Source organism: Tauraco erythrolophus, chromosome 7 (assembly GCF_009769465.1).
Source record: "Tauraco erythrolophus isolate bTauEry1 chromosome 7, bTauEry1.pri, whole genome shotgun sequence".
In the NCBI taxonomy this organism is placed as follows: Eukaryota; Metazoa; Chordata; class Aves; order Musophagiformes; family Musophagidae; genus Tauraco; species Tauraco erythrolophus.
Window position 1 is genome coordinate 1,178,723 of NC_141471.1, and position 14,474 is coordinate 1,193,196.

The 14,474-nt window shown below is 45.5% G+C and overlaps 1 protein-coding gene across 1 annotated transcript in view; it reads right to left on the reverse strand.

Annotated features, from left to right (window-relative positions):
• Positions 1-14,474, reverse strand: part of PTH1R (parathyroid hormone 1 receptor) — a 127,561-nt gene that overhangs the window by 29,247 nt on the left and 83,840 nt on the right. Inside the window, exons 3-4 of the mRNA XM_086614751.1 lie at positions 10,781-10,891; positions 9,141-9,259 (exon numbers count right to left, since the gene is read on the reverse strand). Coding sequence (XP_086470877.1) covers positions 9,141-9,259; positions 10,781-10,891 — 230 coding nt within the window. The remainder of the gene's footprint in view (positions 1-9,140; positions 9,260-10,780; positions 10,892-14,474) is intronic.

A 14,474-nucleotide genomic window follows, 5' to 3' on the forward strand; every position in this document is an offset into this window, starting at 1 on the left:
AACAACAAAATAAACAAAACCTAGCCACCACTGGCATCCACGGGCTGGATATGCCCCCCCCCCCAAGGGTCCCTGCATTCCCCACTCCCTGTGGTTTGGACATCTTCCAGGCGTTGTGACCCTCAGAGCAGTTGGCTGTTATATGTTCATACTGTACTCAGGGGCTTAACCCAACTCTTAATTTGCCTGCCTCCACCAATGGAGAGATAAATTGCATTGATCTGAATCCAGAGGAAAACTGACTTTCCTCTGCAGGACAGCTTGGAGCTACATTGGAGCACCAGGAATGGGGTTTTGAGGCCCCATCCATGGTGAAACCACGACTGTGTTTTCACTCTTGTGTTGCAGTAGGCTGTAGGACAGTCGACGTGAAGGGCGTTTCTGCTCCCTCCAGCTCTTTTGGAGTTTGTCATAGTGGATGTGATCCTCTAATTTAGATGTCTACGGTGTGGGTGGCTCCATCGCAGCTGGTGACCTGAGGACCCAGCAGGAAGAAGGGATGCTTTAGGCTGCATTTCAACTATTTTAATCCCAGGATGATGCCTTCAGTCACCAGTTGCATTGGCTGGGTTATCACGAGAGGAGACCAGGGTGGCTAGTTCAGACAGAGGTGTTTGCATTGGTATAGTCATTCCCATCCATTTGAGCCTCAGGAAAGAGGTCTTGTAGGACTCAATACAATTGTCTTTATATGTATCTCATAATTTTAGACACCCAAGTGTTCTGCCTGACTTCAAGCTGCTTTTACGGAAGGGAATGAGTTTCTTGTAAGTCCCATGTTGTATGAGGACATCTCATTCAGCTCGGGGCATAAACATAACCCATGTTCCAGCATCTAGATGAAACCTTCAAGGCTTTGGTGTTCAAGTGTCCTATTTCCTTCCAGTGTCACCGGGAGGGACGTGGGTGACTGAGATATGTATTTTCTAGGTGACCGGTGGCAAATCCCATTCTGAGTGTCATTGCACTGTGCCCTGTGTCCAACTTTGTCTTTTCATCTTGTTTCTTTCCCCTTTTGTAAGGCAACGGCAAGACTCTGCCACATTTGGGTCGCGAAGCTGAAACGGATCCAGTGGTCTTTTGAGGGGTTGGCAGGCTATGTGGAAGGGTGGGATCAGCAGTATATGAGGATGGAAGCACATGTAAGGGCTTTCCAGATCAAGTATCTGCAAAGTTCCTCAAAGCTGCTGATTCAGATGTTGCTAATGACATGTTTGAAATTAGCAGAGGAAGCATTTTACTGCTCTGAATGAGAAGCAATGCCAGAAAGCCTCTGTCACTAGCTCACTGCTTTTCTCGTCTTTTCATAAAATAAAAGATGTGACTAGAAAAAGCTTCATGGTTTGTTGTTTTTTTTTTTCATGGGAGAAGGGATATTTGCAGAAGGCACAAAACAGTCACTGACTTCCAAAGCCTAAAGGAAATGATTGAGCGTTGAACATGACTTTTTGCTACAGAATTCTGTTTCCCTCATCTAAAGAGGCAACAGGCACCAGATCCATATCATCTGGATGGCAACTGGGGTCAGCTTTCGGGCTAAGACACCCCAATTTGGCTGTGTAAGTGTGCATCTCCATGTGTGTTGAATGTCTATGTTCGCATGACAGGAGAGATCTTCAGATTGGTAGATTCAGGTTGGATATTAGGAAAAAATTTTTTACCATGAGAGTTGTAGAACACTGGAACAGGTTGCCCAGAGAGGTGGTGGATGCTCCATCCCTGGAGACGTTCAAGGCCAGGTTGGATGAGGCCCTGAGCAACCTGATCTAGTTGGAGATATCCGTGTTCCTTGCAGGGGGGTTGGACTAGATGACCTTTGAAGGTCCCTTCCAGCCCTAACCATTCTATGATTCTATGATTCTATGATTGAGCTGCCTACATCTAAGCACTAAATGCTGTGTGAGACGCCTGTAAGCATCCACGTGGACCCCAGACGCTCTTCCAGAAGAGCACAGGTCTCATAGATTTCTGCCAGCCTTGCACTAATACTGTAGGTTGCAATACGTCTCCAGTGGTGCCAGGTGTCTAAGTGTAGGCAAAAAAATTGGAGCCATTAATTGAGGTCAGCAGAGCTCTAGAGATCAGTCTATGATAAAAAAAAAGTAAAAAAAATGGGAGTAGACCCATGTCTCAGAAGCCACCTGAGCTCTTTGGGTTCCCCCAAGATGTATTCATGAAAGATATCGCTTCTCCATGGCATGCCCAGTTTATCTACAGTATTCATAGCCACAGGACATCCAGGAGGCCACAGACAAAATGTGCCCAAATCTGCTTCCACATTAAAATAAAAAAATTTCTCCAAACCCCATGCTACAGTCACATACTGTAGTCCCACAGCTGTAGGCTCTTGGAGGGCTATAAGTGGGGGACAATAACACTCTTTGCTTGACAGCTTTCATAAACTCTCCTTAAGCATCTACTGTGGACCAGAAGTGGTTAAACATGAGGTACAAGGGGACTCCATCTGACCCTGTGTGTTGTGTTGTGAGAACTCTTGTGTTTCCGTGTGAAGTATTATTACGTTGCTCTTAGAAACCATCAGACTTTCCCAGCAGGCTCCAGGCATAAACTGTTACCAGCAGCACCACATTAAAAGGTGCTACGGCATTTACAGGAACCCACTAGACCTAACCTATGACCTAGACGATCTTTGAGGTCCCTTCCAACCCAAACCATTCTATGATTCTATGACTTTATGGGCAGGAGATGAGGACTGTGTGACAGGGTTGCTCACAAGACCAAAGAACACATCTCAATGATGCATTTAGGGTTTTTTTTTAATTCCTACACATATTTTCAGACATCTGCCCATCTTTCACGATGCAGACGTATGACACTGATAGCATTTCATCTCTATAACTCAGTATACACTGTGTAAACATGTTTTATGCCATCAGTTTGAGGCTAAACAAAGTTGTTGGCTTTTGAAAGGACCCCAGAGAGCTCCGAGAACAAAGGCCAGGCACAGAAGATCTCTGGTTTGAACAATGGAGTTTAGATACAGCAGCCCTGCAACACGCTGTGCCTTTCCCATTGTGTTTGGTATGTGACAGATTCTCAAGGCCTCTCTGATTTCTCTAGAAGCAGTAAAACCACCATGACATAAACAAGCAGTAGCAGATGAAGACAGGATTGGTGGGCTGAGGTTAGATCTTAGAATGGTCCATCTTGCTAGGCTGGTGGTTTCCAAGCTGAGCTAACCTCCCAAGTTGCTGGCTCATATTCCCTTTACCCATGACTTTGGTAGATGTAGGTCACATTTACTCTTAAGCCCATCTTTGAAAACAGGATGGGTTTGACCTGCTTTAAAAAAAGATGTGTTTGGCATTAGTGTTGTTTTTGGGGAGATGAGAATGAAAGAAATTTCTGCTTATTGAGCAAAATATGTAATTACTCCTGCCAGTGTCTGAAAAGGTGACCAGAAAAATGACCATGCTGAAGGTGCTGCTATTGGCTGGCTGTGCAAGAGGGAAGGGGTCCACGATCAAAGGGCTGCTATGGTTTCTGGAGAGAAATTGCCTAAAAAAAAGCTGCCTACAAAAGCCAGGGGCACATCAGGACTTCCCATGTGTGCCAGGTTTTGTCCAAAGATTGAGGAGCTCCAAGAAGACAGGTTGCCCTGACTCCTAATTTTAAGAGAACCTTAAGAAAGTTGAAAGGAGAATGGCCAATCTGGGCCAGACCAAATGTCCTTTTAGCCCTGCCCCCTGTCTCCTACGTGCCCAGGAACAGATGCTTAGGTAAGAGTGTAAGAACAGAACAAATATAGAATAAATATATATACATGTAGATATATATATGTACCTATGTGTCTGTCATCTAGTGGTCATGTAGCAGTGCTGTACACCCTCTCCCAACGTTCAGCAGCTTGTGGTTCAGCGACGTGAAACGCACAGCAGTCAGACAAACAGCTGGTGTTTAACCACACCGACTTCCTCAAAGAGTGAACACCAGCCAATCCATTCCCCTTCCTTCCCTTGTCCTACTGTCTCTAAACATCAGATGGAAAATAAACAAAGTGGAGCTGCCTGGTCAGGGTGCTGGGGTGGGAAGCAAGCCACAGATCTCTCAGCTTATGTGTTCAGAGGAAGGGAGACTTCCTGAAGAGTTAGGGTGCAATTGGGATGAGGGGTGCTCATGCACGTTTCCTGGGGATGGAGTGGGAGAACAAGATTTTCCACAAGGCACAAAGAAAATTGTCATATCTTCCCATGGCGTGCTGCTATGACGCCTTATAGAATCCCAGAATGGTTTGGGTTGGAAGGGACCTCATAGATCATCTAGTTCCAAACCCCCCTGCCATGGGCAGGGACACCTTCCACTACACCAGTTTGCTCAAAGCCTCATCCAACCTGGCCTGGAACACTTCCAGGGATGGGACCGCCACAGCTTCTCTGGGCAACCTCTGCCAGTGCCTCACCACCCTCAGAGGGAAGAATTTCTCCCTTAGATCTCATTGAAAACTCCCCTCTTTCAGCTTAAAGCCATTGCCCCTTGTCCTATCACCTTCCCACAAAACTTCTTCCTACCTCTTGCTAAATAGCTGTCTTCTACAAACTGTGTCTGAGGCATGGTTGTTCATGGCAAGATTAATGTTATCTCTAAGGCACTTGAGGAAACACACTTCAACAGCCAACTGCAGCCTACCTGCTCTCCTGGCTAAAGAGAGGACATCAATCTTCAGGGCTGTCAATCCAGCGTCCTTCAGCAGTGTTAATTTTCCCTTAGAAAAGAGCCCAGGAGCAATTGCTCACTGGGCAGTTACGAGCTGCTAATTCTCCTGGCTCTGATGGCTTTAGCATAATTTGCTAATTTCAGAAAGCGGTTTCCGTGCTGCTCTGTGCGAAATAATCCTATTTATAATAGTCCTAATCCTAGGACTATTTTCCTAGTCCAGGAAAAGGCAGCAAAAGACACAAACTTTCTCTGGGGCCCTCTGCTGCTTTGGTCAATCTCATAATTATCCAACAGTGTCTAAAAAGAGAAAACTACACACCTAAACAAACATACATGGACATCTATATATATATGTGCACGGACGTGGGTGTTTATTTAGGCGGGTATATCTGTACATATCGCTATCTATAGATACAGGCTTATTTCTGGAGATAGAAATGCAGATATATAGAGAGATAGTCACAGACAGACATATTTTTTTTTTTTCCTAATGCTTTCTAAAGCATGGTTTCTTAAAAGTTCCTCTGGTTCCATCTGCTCGGATGCCGTCCGACTCGGAGTCAGCCCACGATCTCCTTTCAAAATTGTTGGTTAAATGCAGCTGTTACTGGTGACGCAAAGATGCTGCTCCCCAGGGAGGGGAAATAATAATAGCAAACAATCTCTCTCAAAAGACAACGAGTCTATCTTGCCAAATTCTGTGATTCTGACATCCCTTGACATATTTGCTTCAAGAAAAAAAATCAAAGGAAGGTTTATTAATACCAGTGCTTCAGAGGCCACTCTTGGGTGTGAAAGACAACAGGCTTTCCTTGCTCTCTGAAAGTCATCACCCAACTGAGAAAGAAAAGAAGGTCATTCTTTTTCTCTGTTATTTCCACAGTGCTTTTTGTACCAGAAGACCCAAGAGATCTACAGTGCATGTATATGCATTGCTTCACTTGTCATTAAAAGGCAGCCACCCCTACAGCAACACATAAAATCATAGAATCACAGAATGGTTTGGGTCAGAAGGGATCTCAAAGGTCATCCAGTTCCAAACCCCCTGCCACGGGCAGGGACACCCTCCACTACACCAGGTTGCTCAAAACCTCATCCAACCTGGCCTTGAGCACTTCCAGGGATGGGGCAGCCACAGCTTCTCTGGGCAACCTGTTTCAGTGCCTCACCACCCTCAGAGGGAAGAATTTCTTCCTCAGATCTAATCTAAATCTGCCTTCTTTCAGTTCAAAGCCATTGCCCCGTGTCCTGTCACTACACACCCTTGTCCAAAGCCCCTCTCCAGCTTTCCTGTAGCCCCTTTAGGCACTGGAAGGTGCTGGAAGGTCTCCCTGGAGCCTTCTCTTCTCCAGGCTGAACAGCCCCAACTCTCCCAGCCTGTCTCCAGAGCAGAGGTGCTCCAGCCCTCCCATCATCTCCGTGGCCTCCTCTGGTCCCGCTCCAGCAGCTCCACGTCCTTCTGCTGTTGGGGACCCCAGAGCTGAAGGCAGCACTGCAGGGGGGTCTCCCGAGAGCAGAGCAGAGGGGCAGAATCCCCTCCCTCGCCCTGCTGCCCACACTGCTCTGGGTGCAGCCCAGGACACGGTTGGCTTTCTGGGCTGCCAGCACACGGTGCCGGCTCATGTTGAGCTTCTCATCAACCAGCACCTCCAAGTCCTCCTCAGGGCTGCTCTCCATCCATTCTCCACCCAGCCTGTACTTGTGCTTGGGATTGCCCCGACCCACGTGCAGGACCTTGCACTTGGCCTTGTTGAACTCCATGAGGTTCTCACAGTCCCATCTCTCCAGCCTGTCAAGGTCCCTCTGAATGGCATCCCTTCCCTCCAGCGTGTCCACAACACCACACAGCTTGGTTGTGTTGGTAAACTTGCTGAGGATGCACTCGATCCCACTGTCCATGCTGCTGACAAACATGTTAAACAACACCGGTCCCAGTACTGACCCCTGAGGAACACCACTCATCACTGGGCTCCACTGGGACATCGAGCCACTGACCGCAACTCTTTGAGTGAAACCATCCAGCCAATTCCTTATCCATCAAAACAAGGCAACTACATGACAACTTGCAGCATCACCATGAGGTGAGCACAGGGCTTGACAGAAGAAGGCAACCTCTTGCAAATACAAGGTTAATAATAATAATACTAATAAGTAATAGATGCTGTTGAAATGCATTTGTTAATCAAGATATAGTTCCAAAACTGGGTGAAACTTCCATTTTTTCTAATGTTCTTTGCACTGGGCAGGCATCACTTAGGCAATATTGTGTTGTCCATTTGATCTGAACAACAATGATGGGCTAACTTGGCTTAATTTAAGTATCATTAATTTCATCTCAGTGTAGCTGGAACAGAAAACTCATGGCAAAAGATGACTGAACCTTGTGTACAGAATAATGAGGATGATAATCTTGGGATGTTTTATTAAAACAGCCCAGAAAGAGAAGCAGTAATTCCCCAAGTAAGAGCAGAGGTTGAGAATAAAAATGAAGTCTTCTGCATCATGACATCTCACCTAATGTCTCTCCATTAGGAAGCACAGCCCAAGTCCCCTGTCTGTGCAGTGACCACCTCTATACTCAGGGGACACAGACAAAGACAGATACATGAAACCCAGGACAACAGGTTTTGCTTTCAGCCTTTTTTGCCAACCTGGGGTGCCTGGGGATGGAAAGTCTCTATTTCTTCCTTGTGCTGGTAACAAATGGAAAACTCTTCTTCTTTATACCCTTCCCCTACTGATTTACCTTGACCAAGTCCTAGCTGCCAGCATGGGATGTTTGAAAGAAAGGACCTCCTTTCCCTAGGGGAAATCTAGGAGACTTGCTCAGATGAAGAGGTCTGCAGCAGATGACTCCCACCTCAAGACACGGCTGAGAGGTAGGACAGGGGAGACATGACTTCAGAGAGGTCAAGAAGTTGTGCAACTTAGTAAAGTTCTCAATGTCAGCAAGATCCTCAATGACTCCAACACCTACTCCAGAAACTTCCCAGAAACCTCTGGGGCTAAAATAGTGGAAATTGTTTCCACTATATGGACTGGGAAAAGATAAATCCCACCAAACTTGTTCTAAAAGTGAACATAGTCCAGCGCTGAGACAACCCACTTTGCTATTAAGCAGCTGGAGCAGAACCTGGTGTATACAACCTTGTCTACTCCTTGACTGCATGATATAACGCATGCAGATGCTCAAATAACGTCTTTCCTCACTAAACAACTTCATTCATGTGTTGCTTCACCGTTGATGAAACAAAAAACCACAAAAAAAAACTATGCTGTGGTTGGATTTAAAATTAAGAACATACTCCCGAAGGGTCTGTGTATCATCTTCAAGCCTGCTCCCCACCGTGAAGCTTGTGGTCAGATCTTTATCTCCAACTCTCTGAAAATAACCCTTGCTGCAAGTGATCATAACCAAGGAGGACATCTTCCAAGTGCCACTGAGAAGCCAGAGGTTTCTGCTAAATTCTTTGCAAATTACAGAAACAGAGCAGCAGCCACGTGTGGGTGGAAAATGTCTTTCTCTGCGAAACAAGAAAGTCGCATCCTCTCAGGTGACTCCACTGAAGCTTTGCTGTCACGTTAGCACAGAATTGCTTCTGGGATGCTCCCAGCTTGGGAGACATTCAGAAGCACTACAGAGCCCCAGCTGGACTCAGACCCAGACAGAGAGGTAGGACATTTCTACCAGCTACTGTTTTGCCAGTCATCTGAATTTGTGTAAAAATAAAGCCCATAGAGCTGATGTATAGATAGACACCTTTTAAAAATTTTTTAATTTTTTTTTTCCCCAGGAGCATGCTAAACCCTCTCCGTGTGCTATGAATCCCTTTTCTAACTTTGGACTGGTGTCCCTGTTTCAAAATCGTAACCACACCAGAATTAGTTCAAAATCTGTTCTTACATGTTAATTTTCTTTAGCAAAGGACTTTGTCCCCACCCGTCTGCAACGAACAGACCACACAAAACCTCTGATCCTCAATTGACACCTCTCAACCAAGAGGTTCCCTGTTAAAAACCTACAGAAGCAGGGTTGCTACTGGTTGGATTGACACATCTTTTAGCTCTGTGTTTGTACATCCCCTAGCACAGGCAAGTGCTGGAATTACTGGTAACAATCTGGTAGTAAAATTGTTGCCTGGTGGGGAAAAGGGAGTCTCAATGGCATGGAACAACCTCTAACCACTTCTTAGTGCCCCCGAGCCCACTTCAAGTTACCCCAAGATCTCTTTACAAATGGGATCATGGCAGCTGGAGGAACCCATTCTGGCTTTTGAGGACAATTTGAAATTCAAATAATTCTCCATCAAAACAAAGATGTGGCTTTGGCAAGCTCGGACATGGTTTCCAAGAGGAGGTAGCAAACTAGAGCTCATCAAGGGTTTTAAATGAGAAAGTGCTCCTTAGCTTAGCCCTGGAGGAGGCCAACACTTCACACTCCACGCACAAACACAATCGCCTACCCTTTCCCTCGTCTCGTTGGTGAGGAACTTGGCACATTCACTGTAGTTCGCCCAGGTGCGGTTGTTGCCTGGGACCAACTCCCAGCTCCCGTTCAGGTCACACCGGCGATAAGCATGGCCTGGGAGAGAAAAATGAGAGACAGAGTAAGTTGGACTAGACCTGACAGAAGAGCAGAAACTTCTTCCAAGAATGGATCTTGTCAATCCTGATGCCTTCTGCCTGCTTTGAAGCTCAGCTACAAGAACACAATTTCCATTTCCTTTGGAACTTTACCAGAACATCAGAAAGCTTTTAGTTTAGATTAAGATGTTGGGTCTACAAAACAAGAAGAGAAGCTTTGAAAAGTCCCAAACCACAGAATCATCCTCAGAGTCACAGCTCTTGCTATGAAACTAAACAGTGATCTATATTATGATGCTCTTGATTAACAGGTTCAGTGCATCTCAAGGCAGATTTTTCTAGGGCTACCCTCCTCATGATGATGGAGAAAGAAGAAAAGACAAGGTTTCATCTTGGGATGAAAATATCTGTGGTCAGATGTCTTTGTGGGGGTATCATCGCATGTGCTGTGTGTAACAAGTCCCATTACTGTTAACAGGGATAAAACCAGTCAACAGGTCTATCTGTCCTGAGCCTACAGAGAGAGAGCTTATAGGGACATCCCCATCTAAGGGTCTTAATCTGACCTCCAGCCTAGCTGACTTGACTCAGTGAGGTGGGGAATCCACACCGTGCTGGGTTATGGGGAAAAAAGGGGTAGATTGGCTGTTCCTCCTGGCCTCTAACGTCAAGTGCATGTGCAGGGGTCTCTGCAAATGGCCATCAGTCAGGGGTTTGGCTGGCTCAGCTCACAGTCCCTTATGGAAAAGGCAGGACAGGCTATGTGCAACCAGGGTGCACTGGGACTATCATTATTTGTTTTCTGAAAACAGCATCGCTGCTCTTCTGGGAACAAATAGTCTTAATTCCCTGATTTTTCAGTCTTTGGGCGCACAGCTTTGCCTGAGAAAAGAGAACACTTTCACTTTGGAAATACACTGAGGAGCAAGTGTGCTTCCATGGCTTCTAAAAACACGCACAGACTTTGCGGCACCACCAGCGAGCCAAGAAATGTGCTGCCCGAGGGAAAGGGAGATCGGGAGGAATTCACACGTTTTGGTCACCAGCGCTGCTCTCAGGTACCCACCGTAGGTGCCCGGGCAGAGACCAGGGGCTAGAACTAACAAACGGGTGAAGTGGAGAATATAAATTGGAAGAATATCTTGTGGGTTTCTCTTGCCACGTAAAAGTTTGCGGTGTTAAGCAGGTGCAGGTTTGTAACCCTGCGAGACCACTCAGTTGTAGGCATGAAATCGGTGCCTACAATGCCCCACTACAGTCTGGGTGGGGCAGGTGGGAAATTTGTCATTGTTCAGGTTAAAACAGAGCTTTTCTTCTCTCTCAGCATTAAAAAAAAAAAAAATTAAAAAATGATTGTTTCTTTTATTCTTTTTTCCCTGGCTTTACGCCTGCTTGGATAGGAGTCACTGTGTGATAAAAAAAAAAAAGGATGCTAAAAAGGATTTATAATTTTCTGAACTCCCAGACCTCCCCTTGCTGTGGTTTATCAAGTTCTGCTGACACCGAGGACAACACCTACCTTTGTGATTGAAGTCGTAGATGTACTCGGGGCATGGCATAGCCACCACTTTGCCTGGCACACCTTCAGGCCAGCAGACAATACCATCCCACTCAGGAAGACAAAAGCCATCTGTGGAAGAGACACAAAGATAGAAAAAGGTCACTCGACCTGCAGAGGTGACATTAATGCCTCTGTCCCGCTGTTTGGAGAGGGCTCTCCATGAAAAAGCCAACAACGCTGTCCCTCAAATCGAGAAAGACACTCTTAGGCATCATTGCAACCTTTTTCTTAGTGTTTAGTTCCAGAAGTTGCAGGTTCTCCCCAATTTTATTTCAGAAGGATGTGGCCAGGCATGGAGTAATAGCTGAGCTCTCTCTTTCCCTTGTGGACCGGAAAAAATGGAAAAGGGGCAGAAGAGCAAAGTGGAAAACAGGAGGACTTGAGCATTCAGGACTCTGTAGACTGTTGGGCAACCTGGAGGTGCCCAAGGGAGCTTGGCTGGCTATGGCTTTGATATGGCAACACGAATTTGAGCCTAGGCTACCAAGGAGCTAGATTATACTAGATTATTTTGCCCAGGGAGGTGGTTGAGTCCCCATCCCTGGATGTGTTTAAGAATAGGGTGGATGATCTACTTAGGGATATGGTTTAATGGGGATTAGGGATGGTTGGACTCGATGATCTCTAAGGTCTTTTCCAACCTAGAAATCTATGAAATCTATACTGTGGCTACAATGTCGTGAGGCTCAAAGATGACATTTCAGGCTTCCCTGAAAGGTATTGATGCCCACAGAGTACATAGGCCACGATTTAATGCCTACAGACCATTAATCCAAATTCAGCTGGAATTTTAACTCGTCATTTACATCAGCCAGTGCTGTGCTGTACTGCAATACTTTGCTGCTTTCTCAGGATGTGCTTCTGTGCCTGAATTTGGGTGCACTTTTAAGTAACACTAAGGCTGGCACGAATCTGTAGAGAAGTGTCTGTGGCAGTATTTCTGACTGTAAATAGAGAAAATTTTATTACTATTTATTAATACCTGTTTCCTAAAGATTTGCATCCTTTCCCATCCAATATCCTTTTCAACTATGACTTCATGAGTCCCAGCTTGCCTCTCTGCCTGTTTGTGATGTCATTTTGGGGCAAGACACAGGTCATGCACTGATTGATTTGGAGCCATGCCCATGCTAATTGGCTGGCAGTGCACACATGCTGATTGACCAGTCACCTGCTGCCAAGCACAGCATACAATGACTGGGTTTTCCCAGCTTTCCCTCTGCTTACTCACTATTTTGGATTTCTGCCTTTCACTTAGTCACCGGTTTTCAAAAAACAAACAGGAAGAGATTGGGCAGGTGCAGAAATCACATGAACCCCGTTGCTTTAGGAATGCAAATATCCTGGGAACTGTTTATCTCTCTCTGTTGTAGCACTTTGCTAGGCTCACTGGTACTTTCTAACCTTTTGAGAAGGAAGTCGTGGGGTGGTTGTTAGAGGATTTTTCTTTAAACCATCCTTGTTCTCCCCTTTTGTCCACTGAAGAAAGCTAAAATAGCCCCGAAGGAGGAAATCCTGCCTCTACCCATACACAGGTCTCCCTCTTCCCTCTATGTATGTTAGTTTATTTGCAGATATTTGTGATTTACGTGCTTAGAGCAGGAAAAGCGAAGGTACAAACTAAGAAAAAATCCTTTCCCACATTTTACATCTGTCTTTTTTCCCCAAACTTTTTTTTTTAAATTGGTAAGTATATAAGTATATATTCCCCTCACCACAAAAGAGACATTGAGGTGCTGGAGTGTGTCCAAAGAAGGGCAACAAAGTTGGTGAAGGGTCTGGAGCACAAGTCCTGTGAGAAGCAGCTGAGGGAACTGGGGTTGTTCAGCCTGGAGAAAAGGAGACTGAGGGGAGACCTTTTTGCTCTCTACAACTACCTGAAAGGAGGTTGGAACGAGATGAGGATCTGTCCCTTTTACCAAGTAACAAGCAGAAGGACAAGAGGAAACGGCCTCAAGTTGTGCCAGGGGAGGTTTAGATTGGAAATGAGGAAGAATTTCTTCACCAAAAAGGTTGTTGAGCATTGGAACAGGCTGCCCAGGGCAGTGGTGGAGTCACCATCCCTGGAGGTATTTAAAAGATGTGTAGACGTGGTACTGAGGATCATGGTTTAGTGGTGGACTTGGCAGTGCTAGGTTACGGTTGGACTTGATGATCTTAAACGTATTTTCCAACCTAAACGATTCTATGATTCTATTTAAAGTTGTTTAAATCTCATTTTGAAATTCTCCAGAACTTGAGAAGTAATTAAGCAAGTCTGCTATAGACCCGTAATTATGAGAAGCTTCACTTCTCCCTTCGCAAACGGAGGTACCAGCCAATCATTCAAGAGCTCCAGCATCATGTCTTATATGAGTCAGCAGAATAAGAGGGTCATGAAGAATCTCTGTACCCCACGGGGTTTGCCATCAGCCTCTGAAGCAGCTGAGATGCCAGCACTGGAGGCAGACTGCCATGGGAGATGGGCTGCCCGTCCTCCCAGCAGCCTCATCTTCCTCATCATCTGTTTATTCAGTCTGCAAGGGACAACAAAGCCAGAATTTATCTGTATTTAGAAGGGCTGAGAAATCCTCCAGGCTACTTGAAAGCTGTGGAAATTGACCTCATTTTCAACACTGCTTTAAAAGAGGGAAGTCAAAGTTGTTCCCCACCTCTTACATCTTTCCAGCTTGTCAACCACCCATTTCTCCAGCTTTTGATTCATTAGCTCCCAGTCCCACAAGGGAGTACGTTCCCATTCGCATGTGGATGTTCAACGTGGGCTGCATTTCCAGTCCCTGAGGAGTTCAGGAAGGACTACACCCCCAAATTTAAGCTAGTTCGTTGTGTTGGGCTGCATTAACGGCACCCATGGGTTCAAATCCAGCTGCAGTAGAGTATTTCAAGCGAAAAGCAAATATTGGGGAATCTGCCTCAGTTCTGCTTTCAGAGCAGCATCTGTGCTCCATCCTGATGGCAGCCCGTGATGGAGTTTATCAACAGCACATAAAGTGTCCGACAGAGAGAAATTACATGGGAATCCAAATAAAACGGAACAGCCTGCTCTTCTCTGCAGAAGAGCTCCCCTAGTAGAGAAGTGATAAGCACGGCCAAGATCTCAGCATGTTTCATTAACATCAAAGCCAGTGCCTTAGCAATCTTTCAGCCCAACAGTAATTTATCCTTTAGAACAAATGTGCTTTTCCAAGATGAAATAAGAACCCAGGATTGCTTTAAAGACCTTCGGCTGGTACGGTGCCCTGCGGGGTCGGAGCTGACAGCGATCAATTCCGTTTGCTGGTATTTTAGGACATGAAAAACAACAGAAAAACTCATCACTTAACAGTTGATTTCTTATCTTTAATTTAGTGCTGATGAGAAGGACTGGACTGATCGCTGCCTGTCTTCTAATAACTGGGAGTGAGGGTAAAGGAGCTAAAATTCCTCAGCATCGGTGTGATAAAAAGGAGGAAGAAGTTTATTGCATTTTCTCTGCTTCCAGTCACATTAGAGGAAGAATAATACTAGATTTCCTATTCATGAAAACTGGGAAAGCCCTTCCCTTTGGCTCATTATGTTGCAGGATTACTTACACTGTGAAAAACAGTTTATTTATTTTTCGGTTCTCTGGAAGGATCAAAAGAAAGAGGAAAAAGAGAAATGCTCCACAAAA